Genomic DNA, 21325 nt, shown 5'->3' on the forward strand with positions numbered 1-21325 from the left:
ACTCAAACTTAAACAAAGGCAGGTCTCAAATTCCTATTTAACAATAAAGAAGTAGCAGAAATAGAAAAACCTTTACGAAAATCGGGACATTTTTTCGGGAAAATAACAATATAATAAATTAAGAATAATCAACTGGAATAAATCTAATTAAAATGATACTGTTCTTTATTTTAATTCTAATCTTCTGAATATCCTAAAATATCGAAACATTCCAGAATCTGTCCAGAAACTACTAGAATGCTATAAATAATATTTCACAATTTTGGAAATATTCTAGAATATACCAGAATGCAAATTAAAACAGTCAAAGGAGCACTCTTCTAGATTTAAAACATTGCCTATTCTAGATGAACGGTCCAATTTTAAATACTCTAGTTCATTTTCTTAAAAAGAAGTTTTGTAAATGAAGAATTAAAAATGAAATTGTTTTTAAGTAAAATGTTTCAGAGTTAAGCATTGCGAACTGAAAGATTTCATTCTTTAAAATGTTACCAATTAAACTATTCAAACTCGCGAGAATTCCTACAGAACTCTTAAAAAATTGCATAATATCATGTAATATAACGTTATTGACATTTGAAGATACTGCAAAGGGATTCCACATAAAAATTAAAACAAAAATTGATTGTCATTTCCCGTTTCCATGTCCAGCGGCCACCCTGCATTTTTCCGTGATATTAACCATAATTTTCGTTTTATTTTACATTAATGTCTTCCTTAAAATGTCATAGAATGTTTTTAAAAAACTCTTATACTCAATGTACATGGAAAACATGCTGACAAACAAATAAATGAGACACGTCGAATGAACTGAAAAATACAGACCTCGTTTTTCAAAAGATCCCCGCCAGCCATAGCGTCTAATTGATCAGGTGTCATTTCCTCAGCAGCTTCGATTCCTGCCATCTTTTGCACGATCTCTTTTAAAATTAATAAATCGAGGCTGAAAATAAAACGAATTATAACCGCATTAGTACTAAACGATCCCCAAATCTCGTTAGTCTTCAATTGCTATCTTCAATCGAAATCCAGTGGCGATTATAAAAATTAAATACAGAAAACCAAAAACAAAACTAAGCCCAGATTTGCCCTCATAAAAAATAAATAAAAAGAGAATATTCTGAATCCAGAAAAAAGGTTTCATCGAATCTTTATGAAAAATTGGCCACCCACTTTTATGATATGCAGGCGTCCGCCTGAAAAGGGTCCTTATGACTGGTTCTTCTTTAGAAGATATTCGCGTTTTTCTAATCTATTGATAACAGACTCATGTCCCAAAATCAACCCGAAGTAGGTATACTTCATGTTCGAAGAAAAAGTATAACACGTGCGTTTATAATACCTGCCATATTCAGATGTTTTTCTGGAGAAGCTGATTTCAAAGTTTCAAATTCAAAAATGCCCCGGTGATTCATTTTTCAACCGGAAGGTTTCGCTTTGGACTTAAAATTCCGTCAATTTATCCGGATATATGAACCTACACGTAACTCTATACTGATAATAAAGGGCCCTTTTTACGCGGACACCCACATATATTTTCCAAAAAAATTCTTCCGACCAAAAGCGGTACAACGATATTTTGTTTGATTAAAAAGTAAAATAAACTTTTCAATATAAGTATTGTAATTGTGATAAAGCTTAATAGAATAAAGGAAAAAGTTTTGGGACTTGTAAATGAAACTTTGGCTTCCCTTACGGAGTCGATAATCTGGGAAACTTTCAGCGCTTGTCCCGAAATTTCGCAACGCGTCAAATATGTATTCGGTCGTAAAAAAGTCGCTACGCTAACGAGGATTCACCCTGGAAATTTGTTCTGCTTTTCGTTTCGACACAGTCCAATTTTCTCTAACTCTTCCATCGAGATGATTTTCCTCCCACACTTTTTAATATTTCCACAATCTTCCGATCTTTCTTCTTAGTTCGGTTAATTCTGAAGAAAAAATAGAAAATATAATTTAAAAATTATATTTGATTATTTAACGTGTTTAACTCCAGAGCACATTTTCTATAAGAGAAAATGCTTACCTTCAATTTCAAGTCCCATAGACGAGATTGGGATCTCGTCATTTCCATCGGGCGTTGCATTTGCTTTTCGCGATTTTAAATGTTTGTTTGAATTTCAATTTATTGTTCTTACTTTTATCTTTCAAGCTTTACATCTAAGTAATCGGATCATATTTCCAAACCTATTTATTTATTTTGTAGTATTTCTTGTTTGAGGTTTTGTCAGTGATATTCATCATATTTGTTTTTGCATATTCAATTACTGAAATACTCTTCTGTAATTTTAACTCCTTGCATCCTTTTTCATTCGATATCTTCTTTTAAAATATCTAATAATTTTCATTTGATTTTTATTCAGTTTCATCTCTACATCTTCCAACAAATTTTCCACTCTTTTTCTCACAGTTCATGTGATCGGATATTCGATTCTAATTGAAGAAAGAGGCTAATAATTTAATTTTTCAGACATTCTCGAAATTGAAAAAAATTTTTAAATCGAATCTTCGAAAAATTTATTTGTAATAAAATATTCATCATTTTAGGTTTTGGGTGTTCAGTGATTGAAATCCTCTTCTGCAGTTTTAAATCCTCACATCCTCTTCACTTCAATATAATTTTTTTTAATATTGAACCGTTTTCACTGGAATATTCTTTTCCCGTATATCTCTTTATCATATGACAAATTTGCAATCTACTTTCTTTTTCTCAAAGTTCAAGTGATGCAAAATTCGATTTTAATTGAAGAAAGGGTAAAAAAATTTAATTTCCCAGGCATTTCTGATATTTAAATTTTTCTCAAATTCGACTGTTTAATATGGAGATGGCTTAATAAATAATTGCATTCCTTAGCACTGCTCATATTCGTATTAAAAAATTTGATTTTAAACCATACACTGATTATCCATTTATTCTTAATGAATTAATATTGATGCTCTTCTTATTGAACGAATTAGAATTTCTCTTCTCTGTGGAATACTTATTTCAGTTTGAGAAAATAATTCTCCTGTCTACGTCGCACATCCATTTTGAAATCCGGAGCCTCGCAACTGGACTAATGTTCCTTTTGCACTTCCGCAAAAAAAGTTCGGCCAAATTCTCTGCCGTTGGTGGTTTACGCTAAGTTAACTGGCGGCAAGAAAAACGCACCAACGTCTCCAGTTTCTAGTGAAACACAACAGACATTTAAAGACACAACGAATTTCCTCCACTCTGATTAAAAATCTGCAATTTTTCACAACAAATTACAATACCGTTCCGAAGTACTACGGAAGTATTGATCTGTGTTCATCATATGAGCAGTTTGCTACCTCATAGGCATAGCATAAATTTGCTTCCTCATAGGGGGAAGTTTTTCATTTCGAAAAAAGGACTGACGCTTTCAATACTTTTAAGGCTGATATTTCTTTCTTGCAAAAAATTTAATTTCCAGAAAATCAGAGAGACCATCAAAAGGTCAATCAGTGATTCTTATTACAATTAACAACTTTTTCAGATACAGCAGTATCATTTTTTTTAATATTACTAAAGTTTCTCTCATATAAAAAAAACTTAATAAATAGTTAACCTTTATAAATATCTATTGGTTTCGATGTATGGACATAGTAATAGGAGGGGACTAGCCGACATTTACAAGGGAGCGTCGACCATGTTGGTGTGCCAAAGAATGGGAAGTAAGAGGGGAATAGTCCGCTCATTCTCTCGCAATGCTGGTTTATTACACAAAGATTGTAGACCCCGCTCGTTACTTAAACCCCGTTACGACTTTCCTAGTCCCCTCCTATTCCTATGTCCATGTTCCGATGTGCCTCGACGACGTGAAAAATAAATAAGATACAGTAAGGTTGTATTTATTATATCAAAAAAAGTTTATATCAAATAAACAAGGTAAACCATTCTTTAAATTTACAAATTGGCATTTGGCAGGTCATGGAAGGTACATTAATAATAGGTCATTCGATGCGTCTCGAAAAAACCTACAAATATACCGATGAAATTTCCCTATTACCGTAAAAACAGAGAAAAAACTTTGCGTAAAATATAAAAGTAAAAAGAAATCAGTTCTAATCTGACATGTAAACAAAATAAAGCGTATCTGCAGTTCGGATAAGCCATCTGTCACTTTAAGGGGGGTGACCCATGCAACACCCTAAAAATAAGGGTATATTTTGAGATTTTTTTGGGGATGAAGAATATAATGATGCGAAATTGCCGGCACAAAATGGCGACCGTTGCAACACAAACTTTGATTTTTACCCAAAAATTTGCATGAATTGTTGAAAAAATAATTGTTTAAATTTTATTCAGTTTAAAGTGGTTCACAAAAAAGATAATCCTTTCAACTATATGTATATGCAAGGAGAACTAAATCAGTCAAATACTTTTTGAGTTATCTTACCGGCAATGTTAAAAAACGTGAAAACAAGAAAAACGCGTTTTTAAAGATTTACTTTCATGTTGAAAATTGTTGAAAAAAATAATTTTTTGGTTTTTACGGGTTTTTTTATCGGCCATTCAAGCAGTATACATCGGCTGAAAAGATTTCGGACCAGATTAGACGTGGCCTCGGCCCCACCACTCTGCATCGGCAGGAAGCGCGAAACGCCTTTTAGGGGATAAAGAAGGCACCTGCGACTCTGAAACTTTCACAGCATGCTTTTGGGATGCCCCCTTCCGATAGAAATCTCTGAGTATATTCTAAAGATTCTATAGGGTCACAGAAGCTCAGAGAAATTCTCCACACGCACTCAAGTAGATATATTTAAAGGTCCAGGTAGTTCTTTTAAATGTTTTAAAGGCTTTAAAATGTCCTTTCCGAAATTAAAATAAGAATTCGATCATAAATAACAAGCAGAGAGGGTATATCAATAGAGTAGCCGACACTCAAGGGTCCTTTGTTAAGCTTTCGGATTAAAATTTAGAAGTAGATTTTTTAAATTTCATAGTTAACAGCCTAAAACATAATAATTCGGAATCTACGGGTTTCGATGATGTCAGATATCTAACTTTTTTTTTAAAATGCTTAAAATTGGAATTAATACGACGTTTCTCGTAAATGGAATAAGATACGTCAAAAAAGACAACATTTATTAATCCAACTAGAAAATTGTATATTAGTATATAAGTTATAATTATAAGTAAGTATAATGAGAAAATTCATTAATTAAAAAAAGTGTTAATAATTTGAAGAGAAATTTAAAAACGAAGAGTCGGATTAGCGACGGCCAACTACTGTAAATAACTCTGCCCGCCAGGTACGTGACGAATACAAAAGGAACATTATATTACCGTCGCACCACTCTTAGAAGGACCACTAAAAGGACTCAAATCTCAGAGACTAAATCGTTTCAAATCGACTCTGCTTATAGTCTCGCCAGAGACTATTTCGCCAGAGAATACTCAGAGATTTCTATCGGTAGAGTCAAGCTTCCATTTAAGCAACAACAAAAAAATAGATTTTTGGAAGCTGTTACATGAGTCGCCCCCATTAGGAATTCTCAAAATAAGACACAAATATGTCAATATTCTTATGGCATTCCTTGAATATCCATTTCGCAATACGATATACAAAATTAATGTTTATAAAGACTGTGAGAATTCAAGCTATTTAAATCCCATTTAAACATTCGAAGTGACAGATGAATACTCGAACGGCAGATGCGCTCTATTCCATTTGCACTGTTCTAACAGGCTGATCCAGCTTAAAATCTTATCAGACTTGGAAATCAATTTGATCAACAACTCTTTTTAAGTTTCATAGTCATAGCTCTTTCACGTTTTAAAGTAAGGTAATAAGAAGAAAGGTTACACACGTGCGCGTGGGCGCACATGCAAAGCAGGAAGAAACATTTTAAAATTGCATTTTTGAGCTCATGGGGTCGAATTACATCTAAATATGTAAAAAAGAGTAGATTTTAACATTTACATCACTATCAAGTACAAACCTCCCTCTACGAGGAAGCAATACTCATTGAACGGCGCAACTATTGGGAAATTGACGGTAATTTTTAATAATCGTCAAGATTTTTTCACTACAGTTCATAACTTACCAGCGTTTCTTGTCACTTTTATTTTCTGCATTCTTCTGCCTGCGATACTTTCTTAAGGGTTGATTTAGAAATTTTAAGTGCACATTGTATACATCTTTTCATTACTCAAACCAAACTTTAGATTCATAAAAAAAATGAAGGAAGGGGAATTTTTTGTGCGAGAACAGTGATCGCTTTTGATATCATTAACGTCCTAAGTTGTAACTGTGAAAGGTCTTACAATTACGGTAATATAATTTTGTTTAAGGTACTTACCTTTTTTGTGCTTTCAGTTGATTGGCCACATATTGTAGTAGACCGGTTAATTCGATATTATATTTTTTGAAAATAGCGCCGCAGAAGGAGGCAAGCGACTGCAGCCAGAGGGAAATACTGGTTCCATCATGTTTAAATCTATCACGATCGGCACCGGCTAGAGCTTCTACTAAACAATATCCCAGAACATCGTAGGAGATGCTTGTTAGATATTTTAACGAGTCCACGACAGGTCCTACGAACAAAGAATAATTTAACACAGTCTAAGTCTCAAAGTCATTTTTCCCGTAGGATTCCGTTATGGAAAACGGTTACGTCTACTTTTTAATACAATTGTTGTTGTTTTTTTTTTTTAAAGAAAATTGGAATATCGCAAAATCCTAATTTAAAATCATATATTTTTTGAAGCAACCGACTACTTTATTACAAAATAAACAAACAAAATGTTAATCAACCCTCTGACATAGTTTTCCAGTCATTAAAATTTTCAAAATTTCAAATCTTAAATGTTTGTCATTGCAAGTATTAAAATCTAAATCATAAATCATATCAGAACTCTTGGGTAGAGGCGATATCTGCTGTACCTGACGGCTCGATTGACACTTCCTATTGTAAGGCGATCGAGCTCCACAACTCGAAAGTCGGCGAGGCTTAACCGGAGGCTACTGTGCGTTGCGTTGGTACCTTTAAATCAAACCCCCCATTTTAAGAAGCCGACGCTACAACTTGGTATGTGCTTCTGTATACTTCTATTTAAAGAAATTTCCTCTAAACCAGGGGTCTTTAGCGATGGGAAATTTGGTTCTAAATGCTCATTTGGAAAATGTCTCGTTTCCAAAACTACGCCGCTTCATACAGCACGGGAAACTTCCGTGTCACTCTTACAACTGAGTAGAGTTTCATGATGGTGGAAACGAGACATGTGGCAAATGAGTATTTGCGGCCGAATTTCGTTTCGCTGAAGAGCCCTGCTCTAAATGACAAAGGAATGCTTTTACGGTTAAATTGAAATTTTTTGAGAATTAGTTTAAGAAATATATCCATTAAAGATTAAAGTGCCAATATTTTAATCAAGAATCGTTTCACTAGTATACGATTCTACTTTGACGCGTTGGAAGCGTGATTATATGATTTAGTCGTCATCATTTTAGCGTTAAACCAAATTATCTAAGAGTGGAACGATTCTGCTTTTGAATAATGCATGCTACTACGTTACTTAATGTAAACGTACCAACGAAACATAATACAGTAGCCTCCAATTTAGCACTACAACGCCCAAACGACTTACGTGTTAGAGATCGATCGCCTTACAATGGGAAGAGTCAGATGAGCCGTCACGTATACCACGGTACCCTGACATCGTCTTTAGCCGAACTCTTTTAAATTCGAAGCATCTAAAATTGAAAAGTAATAGTTTTAAATGTATCAAATTTAAATTCAAAATTAGAATGTAAAATTTATTACACATTTTGAAAGATTTGTAAATTAATTATATTTTTTATTCTAAGGACTTTAAAGTTTAGACACTACGTATTTCAAAATAAAAATGTTAAAATTGCAACCAATGCAATGCAGTAGCCTTCAAAATTAAATAAATTCGAATTCGAAGCATGAAAAATTACACAATCTCTAAACAAGAATTATTTAAAAATTGTTTTTATAACTACAAGCTATCAAGAATTGTACAATTTTTATACAGAAGCTTTCAATAAAAAATAAAAAATGCACCCCTAAGCCTGCAAAACCTGTTTTTTTTTAATATTTTGAAAGTTTACGCCCCTAAAAATGAAATAATTTGGAATTTCAAGTTCTTATATTTTTACAATATCAAATTAGAAGCCCGTTACACATTGTGAAATTCAAAATTTGAAACCTCTGAAACGGAAAAACTTAAAATTTTTGCAGGTAAAATTGAATAATTCTGAAGAAGTATTGAAAAGAGTATATTTAAAATTTTTTAATGTTCCAAACTCAACAATTACAAACTTGAGGTATCAAAAGTTACGAATATTTTAGAATTACGCATTAAAAGATTTTAAATTGGAAGAAACTATTAGAATGTTTAATTGAATGATAAATGAAGCGATTTGACCAGGCAGTAGTTTAAAATTATTGTTAATTTCGTTACTACGATATCTTAAATATGAGTGTGTCGCGATATCGGAATGACCAGATTTAACTCACCGTTTAGGTGTTTTAAACACCCAAACTTCTCGTTAAATATGATCATTACGACATATCGTGACAGACCCATATTTGAGACATCATAGTATCAAAAGTAACAATAATTTAAAACTTTTGCCTCGTCAAATCGCTTCATTTATCGTTCAATGAAAAATTGGAATAGTTTGTTGCCAAACAAAATTTTTTTTCGAGTCCAAACAGAGGTTACAGGTGACGCCCACCCCTATTCTGCAATCTAACCCAAATTAAAAACTGATTAATATTGTATATTTTAAAGTTAAATTTTGTGATTTGTAACTAAACACGAATCTTATTAAAACTGACATAATAGTTGATTTTAACCAGTACTTTACTCACCAATGAGATTGTCATAAAGTTGAATCTGGATCAGTACGTAGTCGAACAAAACTCCGGGCGAGGAATGAGTCAGTTTACCAATGGATCTTCCCACAGGTTTAATTGTCTCCTTGCTGACTCGCTTCATAATGGTTTTGATCTTCTTTTGGGCATCGGCTCTTTTCTTCATTAAAGTTGGGTGCTGTACCGGAGTTTCATTTTTCCAACGAGCGTAGAGACAATAACGATTCTGATAAGGATAATGTTTTAATATATTCCAAATCTCCTCTGCAACGCAGCAATTGCAATCCATGAAGGATAAAGAAGGCAAGAGAGCCACGTCGAGAATTGTTAAGACGTCAAAATAGATAGCATTGGACCTGGAAAATATTATTCATTAAAAAATGCATTCATGTATTGACATTACCACGTAAAGTGTCATTTTTCTATTACTATGATTTAATAGGTAAACTTGCACTTAAAATACAAGTTATATTGCATGAAAATGTACAGACTCCCTGAAATAGGAATACAAGATTACAGTAAATGCGGAAACATGCATAAAAAAATATAAAGTATAATATACAATTGGTGGACCAAATCCCAAAATATACCTGTATTATATTTGTCACCAGTTACAAATTGAATGCTTTCTATACTAAAAGCTTTTTTGGACAACGCTTAAAATTTCTGAGGAAAATCATCCTAGTTCAGCAGAGCACAGATTACTGAAATTTCCTTGATGTAACATCATACTTTAATTTCTAGGCCAACCAAAAAATTTCAAAGTCGTGTTACTGTTTTTAAGATTCTAATGTGCGCGCATCTACCCAGGTAAAAAACCCTTCGATTTATTATTAGATTTTGGCGTCCGCCAGACAAAAATTTGAAATATTACACATTAAAATAACGAAAATGTTGATTTTATCGGAAAACTGCCTCCTCTGTAATCGTACTTCAAAACATCTTGTAATATACTTTTCTATTTATACGAAAATTTTATGGTATGTTGGACCGAAAAAATTTACAACTGATAAGGGCAATATTGTACTGCGCACAAAAGTTAAGTCCAATTTAAGGCTAAAATGGCTCCGCTTAAAATTCAACACTTGTAGCTGTGAAAATAGCACACATCAAAATAGGATAACGTTTTTTACTCTGCTGTATTTCGGCGTCAAAAGAATGTCCCCACAAGGTAAATGATAATACTAAAAAAATCTATAAAAAAAAAAGATTAATTTCTTATATAAATATCTCATAATATTACCTACTCACAGTACACTACAATAAAATGTTGAATCGAAAAATATGTTTTTTGTAACTTTTGCACATGTGTAAAATAAGTGGCCTACCTAAAAAAAATCATTACGCATGTACAATGTGCTAGTTTAAAAAACATGCTCCAAACTTTATTTTCAAATTTTTTGGACCAAAATGAGACTTTCCGTGGAAACGCCTATAAAAAGAATATTAATTAAAAGTTCAAAATATGTAAAATGTTTTCAAACAACCAACGCTTTAATAAATTGTTATTAGTTCAAAAATAACACATTTTCAACGTTTGTCTTAAAATAAAATTAAACATAATTACTTTTCGACGGGCTGCTTGTTCGAGTCGAGAGGAATCTGCTTGATAGCTGCATGACACAAACGCATTATTTTGTACATGAGAATCGGATCGTGATGAAGATTCGGTCCCAAAATGCCGAGCATCGGAAGTAATTGATTATGGATATCTTCCAGCGTCTGCATAGGTTTTGGGGAAAGTGGACTCTTCAGAGGGGGAATTTTACGTCCGGGTAATTTCGGTGATATAATACAAAATCTGAAGCAAGATCATAGAAAATGCAGCATTTTTGTTTATAAATAATCTCAATAATTTTTTTTAATTGCACTAGATTATAACGCAGAAGAGAATTACGATGTGTTGGCAGACATCCAAATATTCTAAACAATATTCTGAACACTACAACAAGCTACAAGAAAAGGAAAAATTTGAATATATTAACCTACCTTCGGTATATAGGTTCAATTAACGCCTGAATCATGTTACAGAGAGCCAACGCAATTGGTTTTTGATCCGTGAAGCAATGATCCGGCAATCTGTTAAATAAGTTCTGGGCGACTTCCCACGCTCCGATTTCTAAAAGGGCTTCGGAAAGTCCAAATTTCTGGTTACTTGAATACTTGTCCTAAGATATGAGTAAATGAATAAAAAAGTAATGCAGAATTGCAATTATATTTAAATTACACTCTGTTTTATGTACAAAATATGAACAATGACACTTTAGAAAATTGTAGAACTATGCACTGAAAAATGGAGTAACTTCATAGCGTAAAATGATGAATTTGTACAAACAAAATAAAAAATAAGTTAAGACAAATGCCTAACAATATTTTAGGCCCATTTAAAAATGGTTTTAGAAGATATCAGGTATGGGGGTCGTCCATATATTACGCAAGGTTTTAAGGGAAAGGGAGAATTCAAGATGAGCTATTATGGCACTGTTCCGATAGGAAAGCTTTCAAAACATCTTACGTAATATTTTTTACAATATAATAATATTTTAAAAAGTAAAATAATATAAGAGGGTAGGGCAATGTGAAAAATATATTTCTTTTGTTCGTAATCTGTTCGTGTGGTAGGTGGAAAGTTTTAGAAGGCGCCCCTTTAAATAAAATTTGTCGCTTAACTTTCATCTGCAACTATAGAAATTCTAATTTTTTAATTTTTCGCACGCAGTGCTCTTATTTAGGAATAAATAAAAATTCGAGAACAGCGGATCGCAGTTGTAGAAGGTTTTCCACGGTCTCCTTGTAGTACTTCGAGTTCGTGGTCTTCTACCGGGATAGCCCCAGATTAAAATGTTGTTAAAAATATATCACTCTTGGCCACCACGGAGGGGTTAGAAGTTTTTAAATTTTGAAATATTACAAAATGTTCTATGGGTTATATTCGAATTGAGAAACATGCTAATATTTTTTTGTAAGTGAAAATTTTATTTAAGCCCATTTGTACAAATAGTACAAACATGAAAAACTAGCATTATTAAAAGTTGTAAAGTTTTTTTTTTTTAATTTCGAGAAATAAAAAAAAGGTTTTTCTAAAGGAAACGAGAAAAGATGATGCAGAAGAGATTTTTTAAACTGAAATACGGATGCAATAACTCGTTAATCGCTCGAAAATGCGTAGATGTATTGCCTACTGGGGAAAAACGATAGATGAAAAAAAAGTGGTCGAAACGTAAAACAAAATATATCTTCGTATTCATCTTGATGCAACCAACAAATTTGCCTTCATAAACTTTTTCATTCGATAACACAGACCCACAAAAAAAGCTGTCTACATGAGACAAGTGACTAGGCTACCCTTATGGATTTTGAGTCGCTGAATCCGAATCTGGCCTTAGAATTTCTTCTACACGTCTCAATTTTCTCCTAGATGCAAAAGTAGGAAAAAGCCTAGGGATTTTCCGGCCACACAGGCCGTAAAAAAATATTTCTGCACAAGATAAGTGACTAGACTACGCTGATGGACTTTGACCCGTTGAATTGAAATCTGGCCTAAGAATTTCTGGTACACTTCTGTTTCCTCCTAGATGCAGAAAATAGGGGGAAAAACAGAGATATTATGGATGTTATTTTGATATTACCATCATACGCGAAAATAGACACCTCGATGCTATATTATTAATTGTGAAGACTTGTAGAGACTTAATTTGTACACAGAAATTTTCTAGCATGCCTTCTGTTTCCCCTAGCTTGGATAATTCTAGGGAAACTTAAGGTCTTTCTCAGATTATATAGATTTATACAGGAAAAAATAACAAAACGTCATATCCTTTACAGTTTTGTGTGCGAAAGCAGTCACTTGTCTCGTGTAGACAATTTTTTTTTGTGGGGCCTGTGTGACCAGAAATTTCTGAGCTTTTTCCTGCATTTTACATCTAGAGAGAGAATAGAACAAGTCCGAAAAATTTGGTTTTCAGATTTAGATTTAGCACGCAAATCTGCAAAGGATGTGGCATTTTCGTTGTTTTTTCCCGTATAAATCTATATAATATCAGAAAGACCTTTAATTTTCCTAGAATTACCCAAGCTAGGGGAAACAGAAGACACACTAGAGAATTTCTGTGTACAAATTAAGTCTTTAGAAGTCATCATACTTAAGAATATAACATCGATGTGTCTATTCTCGCGTATGACGGTGTTGTTAAAATCACGTCCAGAATATCTCTAGGTTTCCCCCTATTTTCTGCGTATAGGGAAAAACTGAGATGTATACGAGAAATCATGAGGCCAGATTTGTATTCTGCGGCTCAAAATCTACCAGGGTAGTCTAGTCACTTGTTTCGTGCAGATAAATTTTTTTATGGCCCCTGTGACCAGAAAATCCATAGGCTTTTCCCTACTTTTTGCATCTAGGGAGAAAATGGCACAAGCCCGAAAAATTTAGTGGTCAAATTTAGATTGAGAACGCAAAACTGCAAAGTATATAGCATTTTTGTTATTTTTTGCGATATAAGTCGGTATGACATGAGCAAGACCTTCAATTTCCCTAGATTTATCCCAGCTAGGGGGGACGGAAAACACACTGGAGAATTTTCGTGTATGAATTTGGTCTTTACGAGTCCCAACACATAAGAATATGACACCCGTAAGTTTATTCTTCCGTATAATGGTACTATTATAATGATGTCCAGAATATCCTTAGGTTTCCCCATTTTCTGCGTCTAGAAGAAAACTGAGACGTGTAGGAGAAATTCTGAGGTCAGATTCGGATTCAGCGGCTCAAAATCCATAAGGGTAGCCTAGTCGGTTCCCTCGTACAGACAAATTAATTTTGTTTGTGGGCCTGTGTAATTATTACGCAAAATAAACAATAAAAACGTACAAAATTTTCCGCTGAAAAATCTATGTTTTATTTTTTAAAAACTCGGAATTATTTGACTGCTTGTTCATAAAAATGCTTGAAATTTGCATGGTGTATTGTTAATACATAAACGATGACTACAAGCGACGCACTTCTTTTAAGAAAGTAATACGTTTATTGTTCTTAAATAGTAAATTAATTTTAAAAGAAAACCACGTTTCGCCTATTTCGACCAGTGGGACGGTCATCGAAAAAATGTTAATTAACATAACGAGCGTTTTGTTTTTGTTTGCCGTAGCTGTTTTGGCATTTTGTAACAAAGGCCGATAACCGTAGCACTGCAGCGGCAGTGAGTTGACTTCAAATCACTGCCATTTTCACCATTTTTTATCGATTTCTTTCAAATTCTCAGAAAAACTTTTATAAAGCCTAGTGAGCAACTTTCTCGCGATAATTATTTCAGCTTACATTTTTTCGATGACTATTCCACTGGTCAAAGTTGGCGAAACGTGGTTTTTGTTTGGAATTAATTTGTTATTTAAAAGCAATTCGTCATCTCAATAGGTTTTCTATTAACCAAATCCAAAAAATGTAATTACTTTTATTGATATTTCAAAACAATCTAACCTGATGATTTTTTTCTAAAATATGAGTTTTACACATTTTTGGGCACCTATTTATGATTAGAATGTTTTTTTATATATATTAAAAAGAAGGATAAACTGCATCATTTTTCTCGCATGACTCCCAAGCGGTACATGGTTTTTTTATATTTACGCGTGCGCGTGGTTCAGATAGGCCGGTTTGTCTACTGTTTTCTAACCTCCACTTACAGGGTAGCCACGAGATTAAATTTTACAATTTCCCTGACAATTCCTAGACTTTTCCCAGAATTAAGACGAATTTGCCTGAAAGGAAATTGTTACAAAAGCGAATAAGGTTTCAATATTGTGCCAAGCAAAATAGTGGAACAAGACAGAAATACATCCCTAGTCACAAGCGTGCTTTTTAAGATTTTACAATTATTTCAACTTGTCTTTAAGAATAATTTTAATAACTATTTGAAAACATTATCGAATACAAAATCTGCTCTCAAACAATTTTCAATCTTTCTGAAAATTTATATTGTTCTTTATATAAAAATGTATTTTTCTCGTTAATAATTGTTGTGCTGGAAATTTTTTGAAAGCATTAAAGGATGCATCGAAAAAGGTAAATTCTATTTTTTGAATATAAACACATAGACAGGAACATAATTTGATAAAAGATGTTGCAATTTTAGCTTATACATTGCGGAGGTTATTTTTGTAAAGATTAGAGGTGAAAAATAATTTTGCTCCTGAGTTATGCTTTAAAAATACCATGTTAATATTTTATAAGTATTTTCCATATAGATAGTTTCTTTTTTTAAATACGCTTTTGCAGCACAGGGGGTTGCTTTGTAAAACACGAGTTGATTTTACAAAAGTGTTTCATATCACATTGTAAAGCAAACAAAAATAGCAAAAAATATAATTTTTTTAAAAATAAGGGTTGATTTTACAAAAGCGATTCATAGCACATTGTAAAGCGAAAAAAAAAATAGCAAAAAAATCTAACCCAGCCATTTTTTTATTTAATGATTTGTGTAGATGGCGCCGCCCTGTTTTCTCAAAAACTAATAGAGCAAAAAAAATTTTTAGGGTAAAAAATAGCAAGAAAATATGCATTATATGACTTTTTTTCGTTTGTAGCGACGCTGAGTTTTCTGACCTAATTAATTAACTAAAGGACATGTATCTAAACTGCAAACAAAATAAATAACTACAAATAAAAAACTAAGATTTTACAGGTTAAGACAGGCATTGTTAAGTTATAAGTTACAATGCCTGCATCACATTTAGTGTAAAATTAATTAGGAATATGCGTTGAAAATTAAATCTACTGGATTTATATCTATTGAATGTGTAAGAAAGTGATGAACTTTGTGTAAATGACCTCTGAAGGTACTGAAAAATCTAGATCACATTGATTATCATCGTCATTATCATTGAAAGTCATTACACGATCCTCGTCAACAAAAATGTTAGTATCTGATTTAACTTAACTTGGAATCTCTGCAGTATTTTTACAATTTAAAGATGACCTTTCCTGTTGATTTTTTTAGTTCAAATTTGCATGAGTTGCAAATTTATAAACCTTCTCACAAATTTGGATGTTTTATACGTAAATATCAGAAACACGACAAAGGGTATTTCTCTTATGTTTACTTTTTCGGGACGGAGTAATGCATCTATTCTTCCAAATTTCACGAACTTTTCTAGATCCTTAGGAAAGTACTTCTTTGAGTATAAAAGTAATGTTCGAAGAAAAGGAAAAGAAACCCAGAAGAAACACAAGGATGGAAAATTGAAAATAATCTGCAGATATAATTTATTATTAAAATCAGAATGCTGCAATAGAATCAACAGAATATTATGAAATTTTATTATTTTTAAGGACAAAGCTGCATTAAGAAACTTTTCTCAGATAAAATCCTGATGTACTCAAACCCTACGCTGCTGTATGCTGCCATGGCAAAGTATTTTTTCTTACGAGAAACGAGAACAGTGGAACTTCAGTTGCAGCAATGACGAAGCATAAACTTTTCAAGCCAATACCCAAATCTAAGCGGGCATGCACACTGTGATCTATTTCCTTTTCTCCCGTGAGTGGTCGCCGTGTTTAATGACAACTGAAAACTGAGTTTATGTACTCGTAAATATTGTCAATCGAGTTTGTCAATATCGTCAATATGCGTTCTTGTTTATTTCTGTGCTTTTGTACATAAATAAATTAACAAATTGTAACCTGGAAGCTATGGATAAGTAATACAGATTAGGAAAACAATACGCCACTTTTTTCAATTAGATATTTAATTTTCCAACTTCCAATTGTTGCAAAAACTTTTGAAAAAATTGATTAACAATAATTGCAGTCGTTGTTGTCCTGGTTGTCATACACTGGCACTCACTCGCACACTTCTCGCGGGATAAAAGTAAATAGAAGATCACAGTGCGCATGCCCGCTTAGATCTGAGCGTTGGCTTGAAACGCCTAAGCTGGCGAACGGGTAAATGGTCACGAGTGGCGTGTACATCGAGGTGTTTCCTTTTCGTGTTTTTTAAAAAGATTCAAAGTGCGTACGAAGAGTGTATTCGGTGTAATCAGGCGCATAAAAAATCTGAGATCCCAGTGATCCCAATAGGGTTGGTCGTAGCTCGTTATTTTTCCTGAAAATCTCGTGCTCAGTTGGCCTAACCTGTAAATCAACCGGCGACGGTTCCCGCGCGACGCTTGAGGCCACGTGTTCATGGGCGGCATTTAAATACCTTTAAATTTATTGTTTGTTTTGTTTTGATTAGCCGGCCTTTTCAAGCCGATAGAGGTAGGACATGGCTGCTAGTACCGGACCGGTATTAGAGGACATGGGTGGTCGGCCACCTGAATTTGAAGAGGGTAGCATGGATACATCCACCCTCGATGAGAACACCTAGCAAGGGTTGCATGCCCTATTATCCCTCCAGTATGGTCCCAACAACGAGGAAACACCTGATTAAGGGTTTTCCCAGAATGTCTCTCAGACCAAGCGACACAAATCACGCGAAATCACCGACCCCACTTTAGTTTCTCTCCCGGATAGCAACGATAATTTCGACACAGACAAGCAGACAGAAAACCTCACACAAACACTCAATCCCTAATCTTAAAACTTCAACCTACCACAACAAAACTCTAACGCCATAAAAGGCCCCTTCGCCCATCTCCGATACAGCGACAAGCACAGAGGTCCTTGCAAGTTTATCGTTCAGCGGGATCATGCCTCTGGAGGGGTCAAGGAAAACCTAAACCCCATGACCTACGGCAAATTCTTCAGCTCTCATTACAGAGAAGCTTTCTTACACGTGGAAAGCGAGGGATTTGGCAAATTAAACGTAACTTTAAAATCTTTTAAAGAAGCAAATTATTTTTTAGATGACTCCGCAACTCTCAAAACCAAAGGCTTATTCGCTTTCGTGCCAGCCAACTTTGTTTCCTGCCAAGGGGTGATTAAGAACATCCCTCTCAATTTTTCAGAAGACGAAATTCGCGACAACTTGGAATTTCTGGGCCCGTCAAGAGGTAGAACTTCCGTACTGAACGCTCGCCGTCTCAACCGTAAAGTCACAGAAAAAGAAACCAATCAAAGGTCATATACCCCATCCACCTCTGTTCTCGTAACTTTCGAAGGCACAAAACTTCCGGAAAGAGTAGCTCTCTTCAAGGCTTCCACAATTGTAAATCTCTATATTCCCCAAGTAAAAATGTGTCTGAAATGCCTGAGATGCGGGCACATCAGCACCAATTGTAGATCAAATTCCAGTTGCAAACAGTGTGGTGGTCCCAACACTCACAGCGATCAAAATCCTTGCCCCAGAACAATGACCCTAAATGCGTCTTATGCAGCAAAGAACGGTGTTTTCTTCTCTGAAGCAAAACACGCGATTCGACCCAGGAAGAGAAAAGGACGAGTTTCCGGACACTCTTCTTTCCCTACCCAAACTCGCTCTTATTCTGGAAAGGCATCTCGCCCGAAAACTCATTCCGGAACCAAGACGGGCAGCCTATTATTACATAATCCAACCCAATCCAATCGAGCATCATCATCATCATCAACTCTAGACTTCTTCTCCTATCACAACAAGTTCACTTCCCAATGGGTTTGCATTACATCCGCCAACTCCCCACACGTCAGCAGACAAGAAAATCGGCTCCGAAAATAGCACAATCTCAATTATTGCAAGTATTATAGAAGCCCTAACCGGCCTTATTTCATTCCTCGGATCTGACTGCTTATTAGATCCGATAGACTGTCTAATAGGGGCGGAGACCTCACGATAGCCATGAGGGAAGGAATCAAATTCTCTAGAATATCTTCAATAAATAATATAGAAAACAGTCTTTAAACTCTAGCAGTTTCTATTGATTCCTCCGAAGGAGAATTCTTGATCATCTCGGTCTATAGAGTTCCTTCTTCAGATGTCATTAAATCTAATACCTGATCCATGCTCTTTAACTCGATCTTAGCGATTAACTCTGAAACAGTTTTCATAGGGGGTGACTTTAACAGTCACCACCCCTCATGGGGGAGCTCGCACAGTTGCCTCAACGGTGTTGAGCTCTGTTCCTCATTGGACCAATCAGACTTCATGTGCCTGAACACTGGCAAAGACACCTTTGCCAACCGTTCAGGCCAATCTCCTTCGGTATTAGACCTCTCATTCGTTACTCCTAACTTATTCACAATCTGTTCCTGGGATGTTTGGGATGACTCCATTACAATATAATTCGGAATTTTCCAGAAACAGCAAGATTGACCCTTCTCGAAATATATAATAGTATGCTTAGCTCCGGCCTATTCCCCTCGTCGTGGAACAAATTTCTAGTGACATTCATTCCAAAATCAACTTCCGGCAAATTTCGACCTATTTCACTCGCATCTTGCCTTTTTAAGTTATGGAAAAACTTATATACATGAGACTTTTCTGGTATCTTGAACACAACGTAATTTCATCACCTTCACAATTCGGTTTCACAAAGGGAAAATGTTGCACTGACAATTTGGCTATTTTGGCGACAGAAGTCTGGAAAGGCTGTGTCAAAAAAGAAGTCACAGCCGGCCTTTTTCTAGATTTGAAAGGAGCATTCCCGAGAGTAATCCCACACACACTGTTGGAAGACCTTCGGGAGCTAGGTATCCCTAAAAACATAGCTAAATTCGTATACAATTCCACTGCATGTGAAAATATTTATTTCCAGATCAATAGCGAATTGGTCGCCCTAGAACTAGCACTGTGGAACTTCCACAAGGTACTATTCTTAGCCCAATATTATTCCCAAATTATACAAGAAAAATTCATTCTTTCATGCCTGCTAATTGCATTATTATTGAATTCGCGGACGATATAGCAATAATTTGCACATCCAAGGACCCATAACAATGTGTCGCTTTTCTCCAAAGATGTGCAGATATTCTTTCTGATTTTCTTGACCAAACAGGTCTTGGAATCTGCTCGGAGAAAACCTAACTATTACTTTTTTCAAAATTGAAATTAGATTTCACTAATGAAATCTAATGAAATCACTAATTCCTCGGAATTGTATTGAACTTTGAATTTTCATTTGATGCCCACTTTGCTTATTTGACCGAAAAATGCCGAAAGATATTAAATATATTTAAGGTACTCAGAGTTATGTTAGTAGAAACTTGTGAACCTCCCTTAAAAAAACGCTTTTGTTAATTAGCAAAACAATATATTTTAAGATCATTTTCCGTCCTTCATCGTCCCCTACCAGAAAGCCTAGAGGATCTTTGGAACTCGGCAGATAGAACTAATAGTTATCGCATTAGAGACACTTTTGTACTTTTTAGAGATTTTGACATAGTCGCCAATTTTAAACATGAAAATCGCAGGTCATATACCCATCCCCATTTTGAATTTCCTTATACAGATCACTTATTCGTGCCTCATGTCGAGCTTGGTTTGGGTCGCCAAACAACACCTGCCGCAGAACAAACAACACCTGCCGCCATACTTCAGGAAATATTTGTCGAAACGAAAAAACTATTTTTGCTCTAAGTGCCTTCGGACGTAAGCCCGATCGGACAATTTCAATTTTTGGGCTGGCAGCACTTGAGGAATTATGCCCTGCGTTTAATTTTACTTCATATTCAGATTCAGCGACCCCAAAAACCACAGAATACAAATTTTCCTGCCATTTTCGGCACTTTTTGTCGAATTCTCTTTGCCAACGAAGGCGTTAAAAAAAGTGTCAATAGTGGTGTAAATGGAAAGCCTTTAAATATAATAAACTATACTATTCTTTCGTAATTTTTGCTTACCTGTGAATTATCTTTTTCCTCAGGAACGTCTTCTTTGTCCTTAGTCGAAATGACACTCATCTTTCTCACGTATTCTTTAGCCTGCTTCATTGCAACTTCACAGTCGCGAATAATTGATTTGTCATCGGGCACAAGCCAAGGCAAGATATCATCAAGTTTGATAACTTCATGTTGCAACATAAGAGCAGTGACTTTTTGAAGAGAAAAAGGCGTTGAGTTCGCCGTGCAGCGATATTTAAAACCTAAAACTTCACAGAGAACTTCCTGATCACTCATGTACGAGCGAATTAGAGGAATAAAAAGAGCATCGCCCTGCGGTCGCTTCTCGAAAGTCTCAAGCAAAATATCTAACACACGATTGGGATCGAGATTGAAGTATCCTAAAAAGAGAAATTAACTTAGCGTTACGAAATTTATGAGCCTTCGAATTTTTAACTTGGCTTAGAATATTTCCATATTCTGACTCTATACTTAAATAACTTCCAAAGTTCAGGATGGCCGCTTGAGTATCAGCAACAAAATTGCCAGTCATTTGAAGTATTTAGAATAGAATCATAAGCCTTCAATATTATAGACTTTGCAATTATATCCGGCAAAATGGAACAATTTAAAATTGTAAGAAAGTATTCAGGAAGGCCGCAACACATTATTACCAAAAGCAACCGACTTTTTCACTGACCATTATTATTTTAATGGCACAATTCAAGTATTGATCTGCGCCCCCCAT

General features: G+C 34.6%; 1 protein-coding gene across 4 annotated transcripts in view; it reads right to left on the reverse strand.

Moving 5' to 3' along the window:
• LOC117172379 (THO complex subunit 2) overlaps positions 1-21325 on the reverse strand; it is a 64457-nt gene that overhangs the window by 12147 nt on the left and 30985 nt on the right. For all 4 annotated transcript variants that reach the window (XM_033360240.1, XM_033360238.1, XM_033360237.1 and 1 more), the window contains 6 exons: positions 20599-20978; positions 10839-11017; positions 10417-10650; positions 8847-9205; positions 6306-6540; positions 826-943 (listed from right to left, as the gene is read on the reverse strand). In XM_033360240.1, the coding sequence (XP_033216131.1) occupies positions 826-943; positions 6306-6540; positions 8847-9205; positions 10417-10650; positions 10839-11017; positions 20599-20978 (1505 nt within the window). The remainder of the gene's footprint in view (positions 1-825; positions 944-6305; positions 6541-8846; positions 9206-10416; positions 10651-10838; positions 11018-20598; positions 20979-21325) is intronic.

Source organism: Belonocnema kinseyi, chromosome 5, assembly GCF_010883055.1.
Source record: "Belonocnema kinseyi isolate 2016_QV_RU_SX_M_011 chromosome 5, B_treatae_v1, whole genome shotgun sequence".
NCBI classification, from domain to species: Eukaryota; Metazoa; Arthropoda; class Insecta; order Hymenoptera; family Cynipidae; genus Belonocnema; species Belonocnema kinseyi.